This window comes from Ptychodera flava, chromosome 18 (genome assembly GCF_041260155.1).
Source record: "Ptychodera flava strain L36383 chromosome 18, AS_Pfla_20210202, whole genome shotgun sequence".
In the NCBI taxonomy this organism is placed as follows: Eukaryota; Metazoa; Hemichordata; class Enteropneusta; family Ptychoderidae; genus Ptychodera; species Ptychodera flava.
In genome coordinates, this window is record NC_091945.1 from 36,831,261 (window position 1) to 36,857,026 (window position 25,766).

The 25,766-nt window shown below is 36.4% G+C and overlaps 1 protein-coding gene across 1 annotated transcript; it reads right to left on the reverse strand.

Annotated features, from left to right (window-relative positions):
• Positions 1–1,689: 1,689 nt before the first annotated feature.
• LOC139117522 (testis-expressed protein 9-like) lies at positions 1,690–19,280 on the reverse strand. The gene is made up of 11 exons (XM_070680719.1): positions 19,139–19,280; positions 17,935–18,023; positions 14,471–14,534; positions 13,253–13,399; positions 11,376–11,461; positions 10,434–10,603; positions 8,738–8,820; positions 7,128–7,301; positions 5,890–6,024; positions 5,553–5,687; positions 1,690–4,979 (listed from the first exon to the last, which is right to left on the reverse strand). The coding sequence occupies exons 1-11, from the start codon at positions 19,169–19,171 to the stop codon at positions 4,905–4,907; spliced, it is 1,191 nt and encodes a 396-aa protein (XP_070536820.1). The 5' UTR covers positions 19,172–19,280; the 3' UTR covers positions 1,690–4,904.
• Positions 19,281–25,766: the final 6,486 nt, after the last annotated feature.

Genomic DNA, 25,766 nt, shown 5'->3' on the forward strand with positions numbered 1-25,766 from the left:
GAATTTACAGGTGTAGAAAAGATGATCTGTGTGTCGTTGCTGTTTTGGCAGACTGAACAGAGCGGTGATTGGTCCATGCCTCTTCTAGATAGATCGTAGTTTGAGTACAGAATATGATGAAGAAGATCAAGACCAAGTTAATCCATAGGGGTCATCCAATCTGCAGCTGTGCATACAGGATCTACACTACTGGTCTGTTGCTACACACAACATATCCAAACAAGATCTATACTACTGGTCTGTTGATACACACAACATATCCAAACAAGATCTATACTACTGGTCTGTTGATACACACAACATATCCAAACAGGATCTACACTACTGGTCTGTTGCTACACACAACATATCCAAACAAGATCTATACTACTGGTCTGTTGCTACACACAACATATCCAAACATCCCTTAAGCATATCCAAAATTTTTAAATGCAGGCTATATGAAACTGGTGACTGCAGATACAAAAATACAAAAGGAATGAGCTATGAACATGCATCAAGTGCTGAATTTGCTTCACATTTGCTTGACATTAATTATATTTCTGGAAAGAGGCAATGTTTATCAAAACAAAAATCACACAGATGCAGACGGGACAACCTCCTCCCTTTAATCATACATCTTACACTTTCTCTGGTCCTTAAACCTTATAACAAATTATGAAATACCAACCAGTCTAACAACAAAGTAAACGAAACAAAAAATTTAAATTAGATATTACAACTTTATGTGCTGTTGGTCAATATCTGTCACATTGAAATGATCAAATTAATAATATTATATATTATTCCCTGAATACATGGGTTTATGTGCCTCAGAGAAGGTGACAATTTGCGCAACGCCAGGAGGGCAAATTGTCTCCTGTTGTGAGAGCACATAAACCTATGTATTCAGGCAATAATAATTTATTACATGCCTCTCCACATTTAACCCTATATGACATTTAGTTACATGCAGGGCATTCTCAAACAATTTTAAAATTATCAACTAACATCGAACAGATTTTAACTAAAGTCAAAATAGCAGTGCACACATGGATATTTTACATCTAGCCTGAAGTGTCTAGTTTGACATTGAAAACATGAAAGGGCTTCACCAGACTGGGTAACTATGGAAACCGGTCTGTATATCGTTCACATGGTCTGCTAACTGGCGGATGTTCCTATTCAAATCAATGCACTAATTTTCACTCACATTGAGGCATGTAATAAGGTTTCTGTATTTCACTCACACTGAGGCATGTAATAAGGTTTTTCACTCACATTGAGGCATGTAATAAGGTTTTTCACTCACATTGAGGCAAATAATAAGGTTTCTGTATTTGGGAAAGCAAGTCCCTTCACACCGTATCTAACCACAGAATATACAATTGAAATCCTGAGAAATCCTTTATCAAACATCCTGATCATCAAATCATGTCTGGTTCATAAATATTAAACATGGTACAGCAAACAGCTGCAGTATAAGAATAAATGCAGTGAATTGGTATCACAATCAAATAGAAATGTTAGTACACAATAAAAATTTTAATATGAACATTTATCCTTTTTGTCTTCTGACTGACAGTAAGAAAATGTTTGATTTATTAAATGTACGAAGTGTATTTACTTCACTGCCATTACAATAAAAGCACAGGTCAGTCTGTGAACAATCATTTATTGTAAATGGAAAGAGACAAGACTTCTTTCTTCAATTCAGCTTTTATTGAGAAGTATATCATTTCTTGACATTTACTGTCAGAAACAATGGAAGTCACAATACCCTAATAGAATGGAAGTCACCATACCCTAATAGAACATAAATGGACAGTTTCAAGGTACCTAATTCACCCTCAGACACAATGCCATGAGTGAAATGTCACTGACATCCCTTCATATGGTTCAAGGGGTTTCCAATCACTGATGCATTACACACGAGCAAATAACAAATATAAACTGCAAGAGTTATATAACAATACACACTGGTATATTTACTTTACAAAAATGTTGAGATTTTTCACATTTAAGAAAAAATGTTAATTTGTCTGACAGTACTATACATGACATTTAAACATTTTATCCATTCCTGATATAACCTGTTGATGAATACCGTAACTGTCTGTGCTCAATGGAATTTCAGGGATATACTTTTGAATGATTACCAGTACCAGGTTTTCCCTCATCAAGCAAATACTGCACAATGTAACACTATCAGATTGACATGATGCATGATAGTATTTGAAATTACTTGCCCTATTGGCAGATATATTTATGCATACTTCATGATATTTCACAAAAACATCATCACGAGTATCATTGTGATTCATGAACAAAACTACATTGACAGCTGTGTTGGAAGCTAAATATCAAAATTAGTATATTGACATTGTTGGTCTGTGACATCTGAAGGAATATACAGAAAGACATGAATTTCAATATATATATTGATTCTGCCTGGCTTCATGTTTGACATCATCCCTCTGACGGTGAAAATCTCAAAGTACAAAATTGGCAAAAGTGCATAGTGCATAAAAGTCTCTGAGCTTCAGATATCTTTTTTCTCAATTTTGCCAATTACAGGAAAAATCCCTTTCAATATTACAAAAACTGCAAGCTTTAAAAAGCCTGTACAAAACATTTTGTTTCATGGTTTAAAAATTCCACTGCTTTTCATTATTCTCCAATTACATGTATAACAATTCCAATACACACTGACACATCAAGTTGTCTCATTTAATTACAAAATAATGTCAAATGTGAAAGATTACAATTCATGTCAACCATTCACTTGATGTAATAAATACTCATTAGATTTTGACAATAAAGATACATCCTATAAATGGACGTGTCATTCATATGGAGTATTTCAAATATGCACTGTAACATGATGGTATTCATTTACTGTATTTCATTACTCAGTAAGTATTCAATGACTCATTAAATTATCAATGTTGTGCATTCATCTACCTCAGCTCAGACACAATACTACATGAAAGCACAACAGACTTGAATTGCAGCTTTACAAGAGGTTGTCATAAAAAGGTAATGTTGTGTTTCAAGAAACAAGTCATCGTTGATGACACAGTCCCCACTTGTTAATGGGTACTTTGATTACATGTCCTAAGAGGATAGAGTCCTCTTCATTAATTGAGACATGCCCAAGTTTTGGCTAAGGACACGAAAAAATTGTAACAAAATGGCTGCCATGCAGCCATATTGGATCATATCAAGAAACAAATTGACATACATATGTATGACATAGGTTAATGTCCTTGTACCAGCTTTGAATAAAATCGGTTAAGATATGCCTTAGAATATTATGGCCCTCGACAGGAAAATATCGTAATAAAATGGCCGCAAGGCAGCCATATTGGATCGTATCACATAACAAATTGACATGCGTATCTATGACATTGGTCAATGTCCTGTACCAACGTTTGATAAAATCGGTTGAAACATGTCTGAGTTATGGCTCTGTACATGAAAAAATCGTAATAAAATGGCCGCCTGGCGGCCATATTGGATTGTATCACAAAACAAATTGATGTGCATATCTATGACATAGGTCAATGTCCTTGTACCAACTTTGAATAAAATCGGTTGAGATATGCCTGAGTTATGCCTCTGCATATGAAAAAATCGTAATAAAATGGCCACACAGCAGCCATATTGGATTGTATCACAAAACAAATTGACATGCATATCTATGACATTGGTCAATGTCCTTGTACCAACTTTGAATAAAATCGGTTAAAACATGTCTGAGTTATGGCACTGTATATGAAAATATTGTAATAAAATGGCCGCCTGGCGGCCATATTGGATCATATCACAAAACAAATCGACATGCATATCTATGACATTGGTCAATGTCCTTGTACCAACGTTTGATAAAATCGGTTGAAACATGTCTGAGTTATGGCTCTGTACATGAAAAAATCGTAATAAAATGGCCGCCTGGCGGCCATATTGGATTGTATCACAAAACAAATTGATGTGCATATCTATGACATAGGTCAATGTCCTTGTACCAACTTTGAATAAAATCGGTTGAAACATGTCTGAGTTATGGCTCTGTACATGAAAAATCGTAATAAAATGGCCGCCTGGCGGCCATATTGGATCGTATCACAAAACAAAATGACGTGCATATCTATGACATTGGTCAATGTCCTTGTACCAACTTTGAATAAAATCGGTTGAAACATGTCTGAGTTATGGCTCTGTACATGAAAAAATCGTAATAAAATGGCCGCCTGGCGGCCATATTGGATCGTATCACAAAACAAATCGACGTGCATCTGTATGACATATGAAGTAATCCTTGTACCAAGTTTGAATGAAATCGCTTCTTGCATCTCTGAGATATCTGCGTGAACGGACGGACGCACGCACACACAGCACGCACGGACGCACACACGCATGGACATGACCAACTATAAGTCCCCCCGGACGGTGTCCGTGGGGACTAAAAAAGTCTATTGGTTTTAGGAAACACTTTGTCCCAAAGGAAAGAATTACTTGATGCCTTCACGGACAACATGCTATGTAAAATGAATGAATAAGGGAAAAGCTTACCAACAGTGTGAGTCCAGGTACAACCACTGGTAGAAGAGCACAAAATAACCTATATTACATAAAAGGCATGCTGCAACTTGGCTTTCTCAACTTTGCATAGACTTACAAATATCATACTAGACACTGATTGGTTAATGTAAACATACCACCTGGTTTCCCTGTCCATTGTCATGTAAAAGTCTTACACAATGTGGATGTGCAGGATCTTTGTCAAACACTTTTACAAAATGTCTCAAATTTTGTGAAAATATTTTTGTGGAGTTTATAAATAATGATATCTCCTTTGAAACGATCACTCTGTCCAACAGGAATATATATATATAAAAGTATTTACAAGAAACAACATGTTGTTAATTTCCCCATTCTAAGGCTTTGACAAACTCTTCTTCAGTAAAAGATAACATCTTGGCTGCTTCTATGTGCATCTGTTATAGACAAAATACAAACATGAATCATTATAAATCCCTCAGAAAATACAACAGAAATGCCATGTCAATAATATAGCGTATGTTTGATTATATACAACACAACAATATCATTGTAAACTGAAAATCATTTATTTTGATGTCTACATTTGCTGTTTACTGGGCAGAATAACTGTCATTTACATAGAAAACATATCTAATTGATAAAATTTCAATAATAATTCTTTTTAAGTTTACACAGATCAGACTAAAAGGTCCATTCATTCTATGTAAGGTCAACTTATTTGTTCATTTCGATATCTTCTTCCATTATTTGTTCATTCCTTCCACCAGACATAGAACCTGGTTATTTTGTCTGCAGTTTTCAAAGAATTGCATCTTCTTCCCATCACTGAAATCAGTGTGATGAGAATGATCAAAAGAAACTATTGTTTTTGTGTGGCACGTAATTCATCAGTGCCAGTGACATACATGAAATACTGCACAGTTGGGAAATAGTACAAGTAATTCTGTTCAAAAAAATATCTACTTACAATTCATGTGTGTTAGTTTTCTTGAACACTCGATACTTACCTTTTGTCTTTTAAGAATATCAATCAATTTCAATTGTTTCTTAAATCCAGTCATCAACTCTGATTTTTGTTTGTCAAGACGTTTATTTTCAGCTTGTAACTGTTCAATCCTTTTTCTGTCTTGATCTGTTGAATCCTGTATTTCAAACAAAATCATGGAAATTATTAAATACACTGAATTTTCAGTTTTCTCCTGATAGGAAACACACAACAATGGTAGTTATACTTCAATGGTTCAGGATGTGGACACCAATCACCATAATTCTTCAACAGTCATGGATCAAAATATACAATCCAAATTTTCAAGAATTGGCAAACAAAATAATTTATTAACCTACCTTTGATGTTTGCTTAGCTTTACTGAGTTGTGATTTCAGTTTTTCAATTTCTTCCAAAGCTCTGTTCAATCTAACTTCCTTTGCATTCTGGGTAGCCGATGCTTGCTTCTGTCCTCTTTTCAATGAATCCAATTCCTAGAAAGTCAACAATTTTACAGAAGATAGTTGTTAAAACAGATCACTCATTAGATGACCATTGTTTCCATTTCTGTTTATCACTGTTTACTGTCTTTTTTGTACCTGTACTTCCTATGAAAGTAATTGGGAACTGTCGTTGTAAAACTTACAAACACAAACTGTATACTGGATATTTGATGATAATCTCGTGAATGGAAGTTCCATCTACTGGATTGCTGTATGGTAATTGAAAAACTTGACAATAGTGAGAGTAAAAGCTGCAGTTCTGTCAGAAGTTGATCAAATTCACACTCACTTTCTGACTCTGATTATGTTTTCCTTTAATGTATGAAATATCAATAAGTTACAAAATAAAACAAATAACATTTTGAGAATAAGCTACTGTAATCGGCTAAATAATCACAAATGAAACAGCATCAGATAATTAAAACAAAATGTCCTTCTTTTCAAACAGGTTACAAATGTGTGCATATCACTTGCACTAAGTTAGAATTTGGAAATTATATAATAATCAAATATTCACGTAACGAGGACTTGTCATTCATTGTATTAGGACATGTCAATTTTGTGACAAATTATGTTCGCGATGGTAAACATATTTGCAATTCAGAAAACATTCAGAGATCCTTAAAATCGATAGTGTGCTTTTGCAGTTCAATGTTTGAATACAAATATACTTTAGGGTGAGCCTTTTATTTTTCTTGTTTCTCATCTCAAGAGGAATACTCGGGCAGGGCAGGCGGTCGCAATAAAAAAAAACAAGTACCGAAAAAAAAACTCTTTGTTTCAGTTCAATGTTCTGTCCATTCAGTCTCTACAATTTTTAAGTACAGAAAAATGTGTACTTGTTTCAATTCAATGTTCTGTCCATTCTGTCACTGCATTGCTTGTCTTTCAGGTTCAGTGTTCTGTGCTCTCTGTCCTTTCAGTCTGAGTCGCTGCAATCTACAATTTGATGATGATGGTGATGTTGCTAGGATGATCGCCTCAGAGGCGGCGCAATACAAAAAAGTTTTTTTTTTATTTTCATGCCGGAGCTGAAATTTATAGTCGGTCGGGAGATGAGAAACAAAAAAATAAAAAATGTCACCCTTACATACCTTTCTCACAGCACTAAGTTGATTTTCAAGGCCATCACTTTTACTTTTGATTTCTTCTGATAGTCTCTTATACTTTTCAATTTGTGTTTGTTGACTTTGGTTTGTTCTCTGAAGTCTATTTCTCTCATCTTCAACATCTTTGATGTGCATTGCAAGATTCTTGTTCTCATCATCCTAGACACAGAAAGAGACCAAAGAAAGACCAGAGAAAGAGACCAAAACATGATTCACATTCCTTCATTCAAATTTGATGAAGTTTTGTTGGTAGGGATTTGACAGCAGATTGTGACTTCACTGACACTTTGCATTCAGCAAGACACTTTACTACGTTACAACTGATGCAGACACTGATACAATGTCGTGCAGTCATTTCTTCAGGGTTCCTAAGAGTTCATGGTTTCAGACATTCAATATGCAAAAAATAATGAATTTACATCAGTTGGACAGAAAGAGCACCAAAATAGACAACATTACCTTTTCAAAGATGGAATTGTTTTATATTTTATTCAATCATGTTTGTAAGTCTATATAGTCAAATGACACTAAGACAATAAGACTGATTTGTACAAGGAAAGACTTCATGTCAACCTTGTATGACACAGGATTTTGTTTCCCAGGCGATGACTGCATCTTTGCCTACATTGATCTGTCTTTCTCACCAGCGCTGAGTAATTGACTGTGGAGTGTTTTACTAAATAGCAGTAATACCATCATCACTTAACTGTCTGCATCGCAACTACTTTAACATTTTATCATTTATAAAAAGACAAATACATTCTCAGATATCAGATATGCATATATTCACTATCCAGTGCTATTTCACATTTGACTTTAATAATTATCATGACACTCTTGAGAGTTATCAGCTGTTACCGTAAGATGATTAGATAATTAGGTTTCATTCATCATATCATGTCATGATCTTAAAGGATTTTAAATTGAGCAATCCACATGTATCAGTACAAACCACATATAAACATACAGAAGCCTTCAAAAATTCCCTACTGGCAATACTCTGTTGAATAAAAAATTGATTAGTTTTAAGAGATAATAATAGAAAAAGAAAATAGTGTGACAATTTGACTGATAATACAGACAGATGGGCTGACCTACCATTTATTTGATAGAATTGATTGACGTGACCTTTCATGACAGCTTTGTCTACAGTAGATTAAAACTTTCCATTCAATGATTTTCAATGGTTGGTCATGGGTAAAACTGATATAGTATTACGTACCTCATCAAATGTTTCTGTCCCTGAAGACAGTTTTAGACTGTACAAAATAATCATCATCATTGGAACGATTGTATCAGTAATTCTTCTGGAATGACAGAGTGCAGGGAAGTGACAATGGAAATGTCATCTCAATTCCACAGGGGATTGGTAATTAACTTTATCCTTTTATTCCATTCATAGCCAGCCTGTCTAGTTCAACTTACCCCTTCACTGCATTCATAAGCCAATTTATATTTGTGTACAGCTCAACTACTCTTTCACTGCAATTACAAGCCAATCTGCCCATAACTGCATTCATACATGTAAGCCAATCTGTCAAGTTCAAGTTTCCACGTTACTGCATTTATAAGCTACCCCATACAGTTCAACTTACCCTTTTACTGCATTCATGAGCTAGTCTGTCCAACTCTTCTTGCATAACCCGTAACTTTGCTTTTAAAAATCGAATTGTGGCTTCTGAAAAACGAAAATAACCGACAATTTCGGATTGAAGATGATATCACACTAAACATATAAAAGTAGATTTCCAAACATTGCATATCTTGACATTTTATTGTACTGGTACACACTACAACTACATGAGAAAATTATCCCTCTTTACACAAAGGTTACAGTTCACTTTAAAAGGTGAATCTGATGCTCTATGAAATTACAGTGTAATTAGTTCCTTTTGATTTGAGATCTTACCCGTCTGAATTCCATTAATAATCAAAATATATTTAGTTCCTTTTTTCAAAATATGAAGTTCATACATAACATGATTAACTTGTTTCAAACTTGAATTTATTACTTTGTTGGGTATCTTGGGGACGGATGTCTTCAAACACTCTACACTGTTGTCACTTCAGGAATACCACTTGTCCTATCTTGCATAACACCAAGATTAAAGAACACAGGACTCAAATAAACTTGAATAGAAAGGCTTTTGAATGTATAATATGTCATTTTATTACATTGAGCTTATTTTCTAGAAGGCAATGCAAAGAGGACACTTTAACATTCAGTCAAGTTGACAGTTATGAATTATCCCACATTTCTACGGCTTGCATATTTGTTCTGTTACCTAATACACTGAGTTTACACAATTTCATAACTATATGGTACAACATGGTTTACGGGTAGGTACTGAAGGCAGAGTAAGAAAAAAACATTTTTGTTAGGCAGGTGAAATTTTAGGATAGATTGAGAAGCTGGAGGTGGAAATAATTCCTGATTTTTGGTTTGCTTAGAGGCAAGCCATGCATACGCCAGGTATGCAGTATAAAAGACATAATATTTAGATCAGGCATTATTTTGATCAGAGAAGCAACTTCTGTTACCTGCCCATGTTTGGTTATTATTTTCTATGAATTTCATACACTGCCAAAAAGCTTGCTATTCAGGATTATATTACCATGCCCTACCTGTCGCATTTTGATTGGTCGAGCTGAACCACGTTACTGACCACAAATACACAGTAATGGTTTGTTTACGTGCCCGTGAATATGAATGATAAGATTAACAACTCAAAGTATCGTAACTTTACAGCTCAAACATAAATCATAATCAATCACAAAATAAAATGGAGCACTTGTAGGTCAAGTTGAGATACTTTTTTCTGAGAACACCTCCGGATTTGCCAATTTTTTACAGCGTGCATGACAGTGCGTCACGTATTGTTCAGTTTCTGGGGCCCAGTTGTCGTTCGCTCCTGAAATTTTCGGAAATTTTGACAGTTTTCTTGGGTTCGCTGATAATATAATGGAAATAACAGACTCCATCCACACCATTAACATTTATTTATGGGCGCGGGCTCCAGGAAAGCAAATTTAATGGGCTTGGCAAGCCTCGCCCGTTAATTTTGGGCTTTCCTCTCGCCCTTGCCCACAAATAAACATTAATGGTCAGCGCGTCGCTCGTTATTTCTATAATGAAGGGTATTGTTTTGGGAGGCTAATCAGTGAGCAGCCTATATGATAGGATGGTAATGCTGACAAGAAGCAGAACTGTGCCTGTAACACTACTGGTACCATGGATTGATCCAGAATACACACAAGTTGATCCATGGATCTACTCTAGTTTATCCTTACCTGTTCCCATATCTTGGGCAGCTTGTGGTAGTATATCATCATCAATATCATCAGCATGCAGTTGTCCACTGTCAATTTGACCCTCTATGTTAGTAATTGTCTGAGTCAGTGACAGATCTGGAACTGCAACATCATCACTTATATTGCTGGCTTTAGATCTGGCTCTTGAACTGCAATCAGTAACAATAACAGATTTTGATTGTAGCAGGACAATTTATTCAAATAAAAACAATAAACATGAATGTGCATAAAACACTAATAGCTTATAAATAATATTAAAATCCTTAAATTGGCTAGATCAGCAACTTTTCTTTATTGTGATGGACATTAATAAATAATACTAGTGTGGATGAGTTGAATCTTGTTGAGCACTTATTTTCAGCCAAAGACAACTCTAAAAACTTCATATTCAAACAACTTGAAAGATAATTTTGATGCTTTAAGAATAAACAACCAGTTTGAGATTACTGATACGCACTAAATGATTCAAACATCAAATAAAACTTAACTGCAAACTCACTGGATTGTCCTCACTCTCAACTTAACTCATTTACTTCCCTTCTGATTATCAATTGGTTAATCCTTTAGTGTGTATAGTAATACTAATACTACAGGGAATTTATCAGTGATGCACCTAATCTCATTGAGCTCCAGGCACTGGAAAGGAACACAGTAGCAGATGCTTACTTATCACTAAGCATATCACTTTACTGATAACACTGATAGTTCAGCAGTGTTGGAAAGTACGAAGGCAATGTTATGTCACATGACCTCTGGAACTGTAGACAGAAGTAGATTCTAACAAGTTTACAAGAATAGTTTACTGTAACAGACAGAAGTGGGTTCAGATGGACTCTAATAGCTTCCTCAGTAGGACAATTTGACAAACAATTTGACAAACCAGTCACTTTATTTATCAACAACATAACATCGTTTTCCTACCTTGGTTTTTTGGTTCTGGAATTTGGTCTGGATGGAGTTTTACCTTGTGATGGAGGTCGTCTTTCCTTTACAGATTCAGATCTTTCCTGCAATACAATGCATGGATATCATAATCTAAAATTTCATGCAAAATAAGAAGTCATTCTACTAACCATGATCTTTTTGTGTTGTTAAACTGAGCATTAAGAACTGTGTACTAAGCGGAAAAAGCAATTATTAGTGAATGTTATTAACTTTTGGATCCTGTCAAATGAAATGGTAATTTTTTGAACTGGGATGAGTTGAAGGACAGTGGTGTTCCCCAATCTTCCATTCTCAAATGGTTTGGTTTGATGAAAGCAATTCTAAGCAAGTGGAAGAACAATAATTCCATTAGGAATTTTACTCTGTCAGATCAAAAGATCATTTTTAAAGTTAATTTTATGGAAATTGCTACAAATGCATAATATACAACAAGAGATATCACGAAATCCATTATAGATTACTAATACAAGGTTACAATCGATATCAAACTCTGTGAATTCCAGTTTAAAATTCTACATAACATTCTACCTACCAATAGTGTTCTGTTTAAAATGACACCACCAAGGGTTCCATCAAATAAATGTACTTTTTGTAAAAATGAAGATGAAAAATTATTACCTATTTTCTATGCTTGCGAATTTACAACAGAGTTTTGGTATGGTTTTTTCATAAAGTTTTCCTAGTGCAAAACAAATACTTATTGTCGATAAGAACCTCTCCACATTGGTTAATTTTCTAATTTTGATTGACAAACGTCATATTTATCTGACAAAGCTTGAAAATCAGAAAACCAAATCATTTGATTTTCAAAAGATGACTACAAAAGACACAGAAAGTATAATATTGTATAGCAGTGAAAAAAAACCAGATTGACTTTACACAACAAGAAATGGGGTCACTGTAGTATTCTAAAAACTCTTATTCCTGCAACCACAACACAGTGAATTTATTACATGTAGTTGGAAAATCTTATAATTCTATTTTTTTTTTTCATATGTAGTCTCTGAGACATCTTGACTGACATTTATTGATATCATTGCATTGTAGTTTTTGTAATAGACGTTATGTACCCTCCAACTATTGAGATTGTAAACTATTTTGATGACCTCAATAAAACTTTTGGATCCAGTTAAAGTCTATGCTGGGATCCTCAGAAAACCTGTTGTAGTGTGCTTGTTCTGTTGAGTTCAGTTTCTAATTTGTGTCATAATTTGAAAGTTGTTATCCTCGCTACAAAAATTTAACCACAATAACACATGAGTTAGAGACAGCTTTCACTACTTCCTGTAGTCTAAATCAGTGGATAAATCAAGTTGTCTGTTGTGAATGTTAAAGGCACAATATGTCAAAAAGCTATTCTGTTCTTTCCAATTAAGTTTCCCTCAGTGATTTTTCACAGGTAAAAGTTATACCATGATAATAGATGAGATGGCTTTCTTCAACATTGACTTGTCTAAGTTGCTTTAAATATATCCTAAACCATTTTCCACTGACTTTTGCTCAGCCCTGTTTGTTTTCTAAAGACTTTCCAGATTAACTTAATGAAAGTGGAGGGTAAAAACATGCACAAGTGTTAAAACTGGGAAAAGGAATTCTGTGAAACGTGAACATACTTCTTCTTGAAAAGTGTGTGATCTTCATTTATTCCTTTGTTCAGAATGTTTGAAAAACAGAAAACGCGACAAGGTTCATAAAATTTTCACATCAGATAATTCACTGTTGTTGCCAGTGACAGCCTAGAGTGTGTATGGAGTAATACAGATTACTTTCAGTATTCAGTAAAAATCCACTACCACTAACTGTTTCATTTTACTGATAGTATGGGACAGAACATTTGATACATTTCAACTCACCTTTGCCAGGTTGTTTGTGATGAGAGGTGGTTCTGTATCATATAAAGGTAACTCATCATCATCATCAAAGTCATTTATATTGACATCTTCATCATCATCAGATAACATTGAGCGACTTGCTTTGGTTAGCATACTCTCCTGTTCTCGCTGACAAGACATGAAACAGATCAAAATAAATTTGGTAGTCATGTTATTTAATCATGTGTTTTTGTACAAGACTGGATCTTATGAGAGACCTAATATCTACAAATGATCATTATTTGATGATGATAACAATTGGACAAAAAATATTTGAATAATGAGTCTTCACTTGACCATGTTTGAACAATGATAGTTTTATTGGTATGCCTTCAAGCACTTTGCATACAAAAAGGTCATGTGGTCTGTGTTTGAGCATGGACAGATGTAATGGCAATATTGTTTTGTAAGGAGAGTATCAATGGGACCAAGGTGTTGTGATGTACCGAGTGGATAAAATTCCTTCCAGACAAAAGTAAATCATTAATGATACCAAAATAATGTCACATTGACACTCCCATGATGGAAAGGCAGTCAGACAATGATAAGTTTTGCTTTCTATTCTGCTGCTCCATGATGTTTGCATTGCTGGTTGATAAATGGGATTCCATTTCATTGTTTGCAGTTATTAATTTTTTATCTCAGAAGAATCCTGACTGGTGAATTCCGCTGTCATGTCGTTATTTTACCTGAGACTGACCTTTTGACCTCAGAAAGGTCAGTAATTTGTTATGTGCAGCAAATGCATGTTCACACCATGTTAACTGATTGCCGATCAGCTAGAATTTTGGGCGGAAGACATGGAGATTGCTTGATTATAAAACCCCCCTTATAATTACATCCATTTCATGTTGCTGAACCGAGTGCTATAGTCGGATGAATACTGTAATCTACACAATCCACTCAGTGATCACATGATGTAATGAAAGAAAACATTTACAGCAAAAAAACAATCGGCTCCATTCCTTGTTATCCATCTTCTTTTGTATCACCATCTCTTATAACACTGACATGTGTAGCTATGTAGCTTTGATTCACAAGATTCTCAGTTTTGGAGTTTGTTTCAGATAAGTTCTTGTCATTTCTTGAAATCCATCAATCTCTAGCGCACAGTGTAATATTGAGAACCCTAATACAGTAGAATGACATACAGGCTTTGAAGCAAATATACTTTTCATTGCCATCTTTTCTGCCACTTACCATGACTTCTTCTGCTTGTAGAATTAACCCAGCTGTCTTGGCTTCCAACTCAGCATTGAGACGTCTGAAACAACACACAAACAAACATATATACTTCTGTTCACCGCATTCAGAAATAATAAACCTTATTACTCCTCTGATAACTGAGGACTGAGAAACACAACTTGCCATGCCTGGCATGTAGTGCATTGAAAAGGTGTTTTGCACAGCTAAGACATACTATGTTCATAAAACAGAAAAATTTGCCATTTATGACCTTTTACAAGGTTTTAAAAATAGTTTGAGGTTCTTCAAATTCAGATTATACAATGTACTTCTGTCAGTCATACAGTGACCTTTCTGTTGTTATTTCCTCTGAGCAAGATTCACATCTATTTCAAGCATTACAGGTAAGAAGATTGTGATTTCACAAAATCTTGATAGGGGAATGCTAGAAGACTTGATAGTTCGTTTTGCATTTATAAGTTTAAAGTAGTGTCATTGCTATGAGTTGACACTCTGCGTCTATTATACAAATGATAGGGAAGTACCATAGGTATGATCTCAGTACTTGAACAGTCAACACTTGGTCTGAATTTATGTCTTGATATGTGACTTTGCAGGCTGAACTGAAATCATTAGTCAACAGTTCAAACTGGCAAAATCATTTGCCAACAATAAGATGGGAAAATAGTAGAAGTCTTTACTTCTTCATAATTGTGAACTTGATCATCGTACGGTAGACATAAATATTTTATAAACAAATTGGCTTTTATGTTTGTATTACTACTGAATTGTTCACTTTGGAACCACTTGCATGTACAACTTTGTTTCCTAAACTCAGAATGTCACATTTCAAAACTTCATTTTGATCCTTTTACTATCAGAAATGTATGACTTTATTAGATTCTGTAATAAACACATATAGGTTACAGCATGTCACTACCACGTGTAAGAGGTAATTGAGTTGGAAATGCTGTGTTTGGCAGAGCCATTTGGATATGCCACTGCCTATAGGCGCACAAAGAAAGACATCTTTTGTGGCAGCATAACTGTCAGTAACTTGTCTTTGAAAGTCTTTTCAGTGCGAATATCCTGAAAGGTTTCACTATAGTATGTTGTGTTTCTGTATTACTTTCAGCTGGCCCCACACCATGCCACGACTGGCTGACATAAGGACCTGCTTCACCTGTCAATCATTTCCTCTTTGGTAGGTTACAACAGGGTTTTCCCTGTTGTTGTTCATGAGGGCGCAGCGGGAGAGGACAGTCCCTGGCACTTGCAGCTCATGCCTTCAGCGCTACGCTTGCGATTTTTTCCAGCGTCATAGGTGCAAGAGACTACACCAATAAGAGACAGAAAAGGCACAAGGGACTGTCGACAGTCTAGGTAACCACATGTAAAAGGTAGACTATAGCCTTGCCTCAAGCAACAGATCTTCCAGTTTAACATGTATACTCCTAATTTTAAATGCTTTCAGATTTGTTATCAATACTACTTTTTGTACTTGTAAGCTACTTGTCTTTTTTTCATATTTTATGTATAGGATAAAGCCCGAGTACGAGGGCTCTTCTGGTATATAAAGTCCAACCCAACGATAAAATGTCGAGGCCGCAGGCCGAGACATTTTATCGTAGGGTTGGACTTTATATACCAGAAGACCCGAGTACGAGGGTTTTATCCGACTTAAAAACTATCGCCCCTAACTGATATATTTTCGTTTTCTATGTGTTTACGTCAACCGTCCCCTTTGTCAATGTAACATGTTTAGGATATGAATTAAAACTTTTATTTGTGAAATAGCCTTCCAATGTAATGGAACATCCTATAAATGCCCTAGGGCACATTATATAAATGCCCTAGGGCACAGCGGATTTTGTGTTGCAGCTGGTTTCCGCTGTGTTACCAAATTTGAATATTAAAACGTACCAGATGTCTACAGAATATGACATGTTCACTTTTGATTGGACAGTACTTTACTACGGCGCTGTCATTCGTTTCTGGAATTTGGTGACCAAGGCTTTACGAGTAAATAAAACACCCTGAATTGAGCACTCTGATTGGTCAATCAACAGTAGATAGTTTTTAAGTTGTTTAAAACCCTTTCACCCCCAGTTCCCTGTATACAGGTCCAACTTTACCATAGAAAACAATGGATTTGGGACAAACCATGGTGGTGAAAGGTTTAAACAACTTGGAACAACTGCAAAGGAGCTTTTCATCTGTCTTTTTTCCACCACTGACCGGATGGAATTTGAGATTTGGCATTTTTGTTATTTTTTCCCTCATACTTTTATACTTTATTTCCCATTTCTTGATTGTTTTTGTATCAAAGTACCACTGCCAATAAAGTGTAATAAATAAAATTTCACTTTAAAGAGGCACTCCCACTTGGTAACATTTTTAATACGCATTTTTTTAATGCCAACGGTCGATATTTGACGTGGTGACTCCGCGCGGATCGCGAGATATCGATAAAAACATGTCATTTCCCGAGCGTATTTTTCACATCCCAAAGTTTTACGATCGTTTCTGGTTATGACCCGAAATCGCCCGAAAGTGTGTTGTTGTGCTGATTGACGATATTCTAAGGAGTCCAAAAACGTTTGAATGACGCAATTAATTTACCTCCTACTGCCATGACTTTATATACATCATTATCAATGCCTTTACCTCTGGTAATTCTTTTTTGAAAACTTCTCCTTAGTTTTTGTCGTTTTCATTATTCTCAATCAGTTGTATTAAATTTTTAAACAATACCACATAGATATCAGTTTTTACGTGTAAAATATTAGTTGCCTCTGATGACTACATTTTGTCGTCTGCCACACAGTTACGCGTGGTTCGATACATAGCGGCCGCCGCGTGTTGTATGCGCGCATACCACGCGGCGACCACTATGCATACTATGTATCAACCGCACCTATCTGTGCTAGTCACCTATGCGAATTCTGGTGGAATAAGCAAACTTTGCTTTTTGTTTTTTTACCGAGTCAGTAGGACTCGACTTTCTCCCATGGGACATGACCGCTCACCGACGCGAGTGGTACTGCTGTGGCATACAGCAGCGTCAGCGTAGACTCGTACTCCATAGCTTAGTTGACAATGGCCCCAGTGCTGAACGTTCTATGTTCGGAAGCTGAATTCAGGTCTGCTACCAGAATTCAAAGTTTAACTTTTTTGAGGACATGTTTTTATCGATATCTCGCGATCCGCGCACAGTCGCCATGTGAAATATCGACCGTTGGCATTAAAAAAATGTGTTTTAAAAATGTTACCAAGTGGGAGTGCCTCTTTAATATTTGCATCAAAGAACAATAGAACCTCATATTAATTTGAACCTCATATTAATTTGACTAAGGTTTGTTCATTATCAAAAGGAAGCTACACAACCAGTCAACAAATCATAAAAAAACCCTATCAACATCTTATCGCATGTGTAACATTAATTGTGGCTATGACAAAAAAGAACAAAGATTTCTCACTTGTATTCTTCTTCCCTGCTGAGAAGGTCAGGTGTTGGGCTTTTGTTCTTGTTGTTTGCTGACTGCCTGCCTGATCCAGGTCTCCGAGCCTTTAAATGGTAAAAATATATATTAATTTACAAAGACTTCAGTATTAAAGAAGCATTAATGATTAAAAATAGACACGAGAAGGTAAAATGGTTTTCAAGTGCTATTGTACAAACATAAACAGATTGTACATGTTACATGTAAATTCATTCTAAAATCCATTTGTTTGGGTGAAAGTTAATTACATTCAAAACATAGGGAAAGCCTATCATTCCCAAGATGGATATCATTATTTAAATGAAAATGTTCTTGGAGTCTGGAGATGTATCACTGGTTAGAATATAATTTGAACCAGCTAAAATGTACACAAATTTGATGAGGGCAAGAAATATCTAGTCCAAGCAAAAGCGCGAAGTTTTGATTGCACTAAGCAACAGCACATGTGCGTAACTCGTCGTTTCGCGAAGCCTCTGTAAGGCAACAACGCGTTACAGGACTGCACAGTGCAGCGGCTTCGCGCGTAGCCACAGTGGATAGAGGGACTGTGGCGTAGCCCTGCGTACAATGTGTTCCCGGCGTTGTACGGCTTCCACCCACCAAGACCGAACAACGCCGGGCTAGGGCTTCGCAACGCTAGGAGTCACGCGCCTGCCAAGCTGCCTGATTGTGTTGGACCGTGAGATTGCAGATTGAATGAATTGAAACGAGGCATTCGGTTCACGACTTCTTTTCCTTGTACCATCACAATGATGTACGTACCGTACAGAACGGAATACAATAGATGACAACACGCGAAAAAAAAACGTGTCTGTGCTCGTCCCTTTCGAATGGTACATGTACTTCTCGCTCTGCATGGCAGGGCTGTGTGTTACTGGCGTTATACGGCCTCCCACCACATGTGATGGGAGGCCGTATAACGCCGGTAACACACAGCCCTGCCAGGCAGAGCTTATGTACTTCAAGCACTTGTCAAACGCTCAGTGTGTACTACACAGCTGTCTACAGTATCCAAGTTGTTCGTAATCATCAGTGAACATTTGCATCCATGCTTAAACACCTAAGCTTTCATTTGAGAAGAGAACAGGGTTCTTTCATCAGTTCGTCTCCAACTTACTTTCGGTCTTCGAAAGATATATAAACTGAACAAAGTAAGCAGAGTATGAAAAAACTGCGTTACCTGGGAAGATGGTCTGCTCGAGCGTTCCGCCATTTTGCTATTTATGATCCTCTATCTTCGTGAAATTTAAACTCGAAAGACCGCGCAGCTTGTGCAAAATATAACGTTATCCAATATAATTATGTGTGGGGGCGCTAACGAGTTGAAAGTGATGAGCATGTGAGTCCTTGTGCCATGCCCTGGTAAACTCTCTGAACCACAGTCACCTGTCAACTGATACACGGCAGCGGTCGCGTGGTATGTTTGTATCACAGTGGCATGTTTGTATCACAGTGGCCGCCGTGTATCCGTTCACAAGCGACTGTGCTTTGCGACTCAACTCCTTTGCTAGCTGCAATAATTGAAGCTGTGGATCTATAGCGGCACTGGTTGAACCTTTTCTGACAAGTTTTCTGTCTTTTACGAGCTGATTTTGACTTCGACGTCTTGTCGCCTGGTGGTAGGCCGTAAAAGAAAGAAAACCGACCAGGAAACACCAGCACAACTATGGACCCAGCAATACCAACAGCTGCTATTCACCACAGTCACCCGTTTTCTTAAAATCCCACCCTATAGACGTGTGTGTCTATGCCTGAGAAGAAGATAGTCATAAAACTAAGGCTGCGTTCAAAAAAAGTGGTGGGGGGGCTGGAGGAATTCAGGGGGGGGGATTTGAAAATTATTGGAGTAGTCGAGGGGGGACTTGAAAGTTTTGCTCTGCCTATAGGGGGGGAGACCTGAAAATATTTTGACTCCCAACATTTTGATGTCGTCCAATTGTTCGAATGTTTGTAATAATTAAACAAAATCTAGAACCGTTTTGTCATATTTTATGTCTTTAATCTCGAAAAAGTCTAAAAATGTATGAATGCCATGACATTTTCGTAGAACAAGTTGGCCTTGTAATGGGGCAGGAGCTACAACTGTTGATAATTTTTCAATATTTCTATGCAATGTATCAAACACAGTTTCTTGGTGTCTCTCTACAGCATGCTGAAAAACACAATATTCAGTTTGTCAACAAAGCACGTTTGTCTAAATATTGGTGATAATTGAATGATGCGGTACACGTAGGCTGTGTTGGCAAGCTGAATACTGGATAGCTCAACATTCTATAGGGAATAGAACAAGAACACAATTGTATAAACTGAACAAAAATATTGTCAAAATAAAAAGTTAATACAACTACTGCCCTGCTACTACATACTGGCAGTGACAGTGATACATGTAGCTCTGACTCTGATGTAGTTTAAGAAGAGTTTCGGTCATAGGACACTCAAATGACAGTGATGCATCTACTTGTACACAAGATCCAGCCAGAGAGCAACACATAGAAGACTGGGGGACTAATAGTTACCATGGATTTTTGAATTCTGGCATATGAGAACAATCAAATATTAGAGAAAAAAGATGGGGTCACCATAATTAATCTTATACAAATGTACGATGAAAAGTCAGTTTTTCTAAAATCACTTAAAATCAATATATAAAACCATTCATTTCAAGTTCATGCAGTGAATGAAATTTTCACATCTCATTGTACCAATAACACAAAAGTAAAACTTTGAACAGTAAAGACTCTAGTTTAAATGGAAAAATGTGTGACTAAATGGAATCTTTTATTTTTTATCAAATTTGCCATTATTACACCCAAAATTTATGAGATTAAAACATTAATTTCATGGAATATTTTAACCTTCCAGTATTGTCAATTTTTCAAAACATTTTATAAGTGGCATCTAAGTTGTATATGTCTTGTACTTTTGAAAAAAAAAATTTGGTAGGTCACTGTGCTCATTTTTTCACAATTTGGTTAAACGTAGCTAGGAATACACAATTTTCATACTCTCTCATGATTGTCATTTTGTGTGCTTTTCAGCTGGTGCCATTGAACTGGCCAGAGTTGGATAAACTCAAGTCGGCTTAGACTGAGAAATCCAAAAAGTTCACTGATGCATTTAAAAATGAATCAATTTAAGAACTTGCCCTAGGCATATGGCTTTACAACCTGCTGATAAGAGGTAGTTGAACATTTGTTGCGTGCAGAACGACACATTACATGTTTGTTTTACTCTGCGTGCATTCCTTATAAATATGCGGCTATATGGTAATTTGGGGGGGGGACTTGAAAATTTTTGAGGGTATTGAGGGGGGATCTGAAAAAAAATAAGATTTCAATCGCGATTCCTCCAGCCCCCCCCCCCCCCCACCATTTTTTTTGAACGCGGCCTAAATGGCTATAAAGGACTGTGCCATGTTATCTTCCGCGTTCGATTTTACTGTGAAAATGAGCAAGTTTATCTTGTAGCCGTTGATCATTCCCTATCATTTTGAAAATTCACACCTTATACCACGGTCCTTGCACAAATATACTAATAATAATCTGATCGAAAACACTCGTTTCGTTTCTTCTCAGACATATGTACACACGTATATGGGGCTCGTATGCTCGTAAGGCTCATAGGCGCAGAATGGAATTTTAGAAACAGGCGACTCTAGCGACTGTGATTCATTCCAGCTTCCCCCCGCCTCCCCACCTCTAATGTCTATGATTGTAGCCACATACAGTCGCTTGTGGTTCGATACAAGGCGAGAGTCCTTGTAAGCATAAGAAGGTGAGTACCACAAGCGACTGTGATTGTATGCCTTCGTGTTGGCTGTTTTTGTGCTGGCCGGGCCTGTAATTATATAAGAAGCTAGTGCACGACACCAATGCTACAATTATTGCAGCTACTCCTGTGATTGTAAATCGCATAAACTTCTTGCTTTCCTTCCTACGAATACTCACGTACTCACAGGAAAATTATAATCGAATCAATGCGTGTACTTTTAGAGTTAGACCACCGGGAAAAGAATAATCTGGCTGTAATAAAAGTTGCTGTTTTGTTGTTGTTTATGTTGTTATTGAGTAATAACACTGAAGAACACAAGTATTGTCTTTTTGTTGATTCATTCCCACAACAATATTAAACACCTGGATTACTCTATTCCCTATGATTAGACCATGACAGGTTTCAGGTTAGACTAATGTCCCCGAAAACTTACCCTTTCTTCACAGTCTGCTGATTACTTTCAAAAGTAAGGCGTGTTGGATAAGATAGGTAAATTCAGTCTTTGTGTGTGCGTGTTTGAAATACCTATCAGAAACTACATTTTCGATGTATGCTACTGAATCGATCAGGTAAAAGTGTAGTGTACATGTTGATAACACAGTATGCCGATGAAAACATCAACCAGTTGATGTAGGTTACGTCGACTGGTTTGATTGGTTGATTCATCCGTTGAATCGGCGCCGACTAAAGGTGGAAGGGAGAGCTACACCCGGAATATGCTGTGAATACTTCGGAAATGTCCAACTGCATCATAAGTTGTAATGTAGAATCACCAATCCTATAATGGTATGTTACCAGAGTAATCACAGGCTAGGCGTAGTGAAGCATTTTTTCTCCAGGATAAATAATATGTTGTTGATTTCGTGTAGACTAATTGCTAGGGGTCCTACTCAAAATTAGTGGCGCTAAAACAGATAATCTGAATCAATAACTGAAACCGTTACGGGCATCTGTCGTGTATTTAATGTATTTGCTACTTAGACAGAACGCAAAACAAATGAAAATTTTTTAATCCCTGTCTTCGACTTATGTTCTTCGGTAACTTTGCAGAGGTTGTGTATTATTTATGGAGCCTGGCTGGCAGTAATGTACTGGAAAGACTGGGCCATGTAGTTCCACTTCGGACTACTCTGCCCCATCGCGGTCCAATCAGTTCTCAGCTGTTCGTTTCAAAGGATAATTTAATGTGGAAACCATCAGAGTATACGGAAAAGATTAAATGAACAAAGCGGGCGAATTCGATGTTCAAATGCTTTCAGAATTATCATAAAGAACATACCGTACGATGAATTTCCGTATCTGATATCTAGGAATGCTTTTCAATTTCTTACCCTGGACGAACAGAATAACAACCAACAACTTCCAGGCAGGATAATTGTGTTTGTTTTTATGATATTGTTGGCTGGTGATTTTTAACAATGATACCGCTCACCCCAATAGAACTATAATGCCTCTCATTCTGTGTTTGTTTATTGTTGTGTCTCTCTACTCCACTTCACCATTCACCAGTTCCATCTACCCTGACTCTAAATTTCTGCATATTGCGGCATTTCTCCTCTTTCCTCGAATGCTTCTCGCTCAAAACCCCCGATTTCCAAACAACAACAATCAGAAACACACTTAGCATTTAAATTGTGAAGGATTGTTATTCACCGAATCCTGTGAGAATTCAAGTCATATTACTCAGATGCAATTAATGTCCGTCCTGTGTACACGGACATGAGAAACAGGGTTTTTATTAGACCAACGAGGGAATTGCCATTCGCCGCACTCTCGATTATCGGCTGGGAGGAAGAAATTAAACACGAGATACATGGGGTTGTAGATTTCCATATATATTTAAGTAATAGACATTGAAAGTGCATGTCGACGCCAATCATGGAGCTAAATGGACAAGTAATTTATAGCGTCAGGATAAATAGAGACGGGCGCACAAAAGATTGACTTTCTAGTTAGCGTGTTGTGACCAAACTATGACGCATTAAACCGCTTTGTGTAGGTTTAGAAAGGTATAATATCAGAAAGTAAAGACATTTCCATAATGCCCTGGGAATTAAGCTTTTGATACAGTATGTGTGATGAATCATTCCTGGCTTTCAATGAAATACAAAGAGTTAGAGGCAAATTGGTTTTGCTCGTTAGGAGCTGGTTGCTGCACAGAAAGACTCTATTTCCCATTCAACTTTCCCTTATTCCGTCGGTACATTTGGTATTTATATGCCATTGTCGATTCTGATGAAGATGGCAGTTTTGCACTGTTTTGGTGTTTCAGAGATTTGACGTTGGCTCCTACAGGGAAGTTGGTACAGTCAACATCGGGTGAATTATAGAATTAAACTAGTACAGACATTGAATTGACCTACTGTGTGTTGACAATCATCCTACATATACATGTACATGCGTATGCATGTGAGTGTCCTAAATTCATGTGCGTGTTTACAAAGAAATTAATACATGATTGTGCCAATTGTAATTGTATATTGTATATTGATTCAAATACACGAACCGTGAAACTTGAAATCACGACAACACGAGTTCCGCCATAACATTATTTCAACTGGGAAAATTTCCTCAATCTCCCACTCTCAGTCTGCAGGTAAGGTTGTCCCATGCTTAGCGAATGAATAATAATTGAATAAACAGATGGATACATGGATGAACCTATGAATGGATAGACACATAACTAAATGAATGAATGAATGAATGAATGAATGAATGAATGAATGAATGAATGAATGAATTATTTAATTATTGTGGTTCACATGTATGGGGTATATAAGACAGATAGATAGATAGATAGATAGATAGATAGATAGATAGACAGACAGACAGACAGACAGATAGATAGATAGACAGACAGACAGACAGATAGATAGATAGATAGATAGATAGATAGATAGATAGATAGATAGATAGATAGATAGACAGACAGACAGATAGATAGATAGATAGATAGATAGATAGATAGATAGATAGATAGATAGATAGATAGATAGATAGATAGATAGATAGATAGATAGATAGATAGATAGATAGATAGATAGATAGATAAGAATAGATGGGTAGTCTTTGAGTCTCGTGTTGACCCCTGATTCCTACCCTGTATAAGATCAAGTATATTTAATGCAAACATCGGTCGTACATTGCCAACGACTAAACTAAATCAATAAGGTTTATGATCACTTCCTACCAAAAGTCCTCCTAGAACTCTATGCGAATTTTCAGAACAGCCTTTTACTAGATATGAAATGACCTCAAAGAAATTAATTGCGTCATCAAGTCGGTGTTTCAGTTCAAGTCAACTTTCAAGAGCAATTTCCTTTCTGTTCATAATTTACATTCCATCGATTTTTCGATCTACGTTCAGTTACACGAGAAATACTGTTAATCTCGTCCTAGACGAGATATCTGATATTTATCTTGATAACATAAAGTAATTTGTAAGGCAAACCAATGCGTCTCTGTGAAATGAAAAGTCAGCGAACTTTACTAAGTTATTAATATTTAATGGTTTCATTTGAAGAAAAAGGCTGTTGAGGGGATTTTGCCATTTGCATTATTGAAAAGTTTCCCTAACGGGACCCAAAGGAAATCAAGTATTACATTAACACTATTGTTGACTATATTTGTAGATGAATTGCCAATGTCATCGCTCACTGCTTTATTGTGTTTTCTGACATCACTTGATATCAAACATATAAATATGTAAATGTTTAATGGAGTTTATTTACTGACAAAATATCTTTAAAATTTGGTTTACTGTAGAGTTCATGCAGCAATGTCGGAAAGTATGTGTACATATTCTGATATTGTCAACAAATCTTACATTTTGATTGGGTGAAATCTATTAGACGAAGATTTCACTAACACGAAGGCTTCTACTCTCCTCCTTTTCGATCGTCGTCTGTCATTTACTCAGTTTTATTGATTCAATGTCTCAATCCCATCTCTCCCCCCCTCTCTCTCTCTCTCTCTCTCTCTCTCTCTCTCTCTCTCTCTCTCTCTCTCCTTAAACACGATGCAGCATATTCATTCAC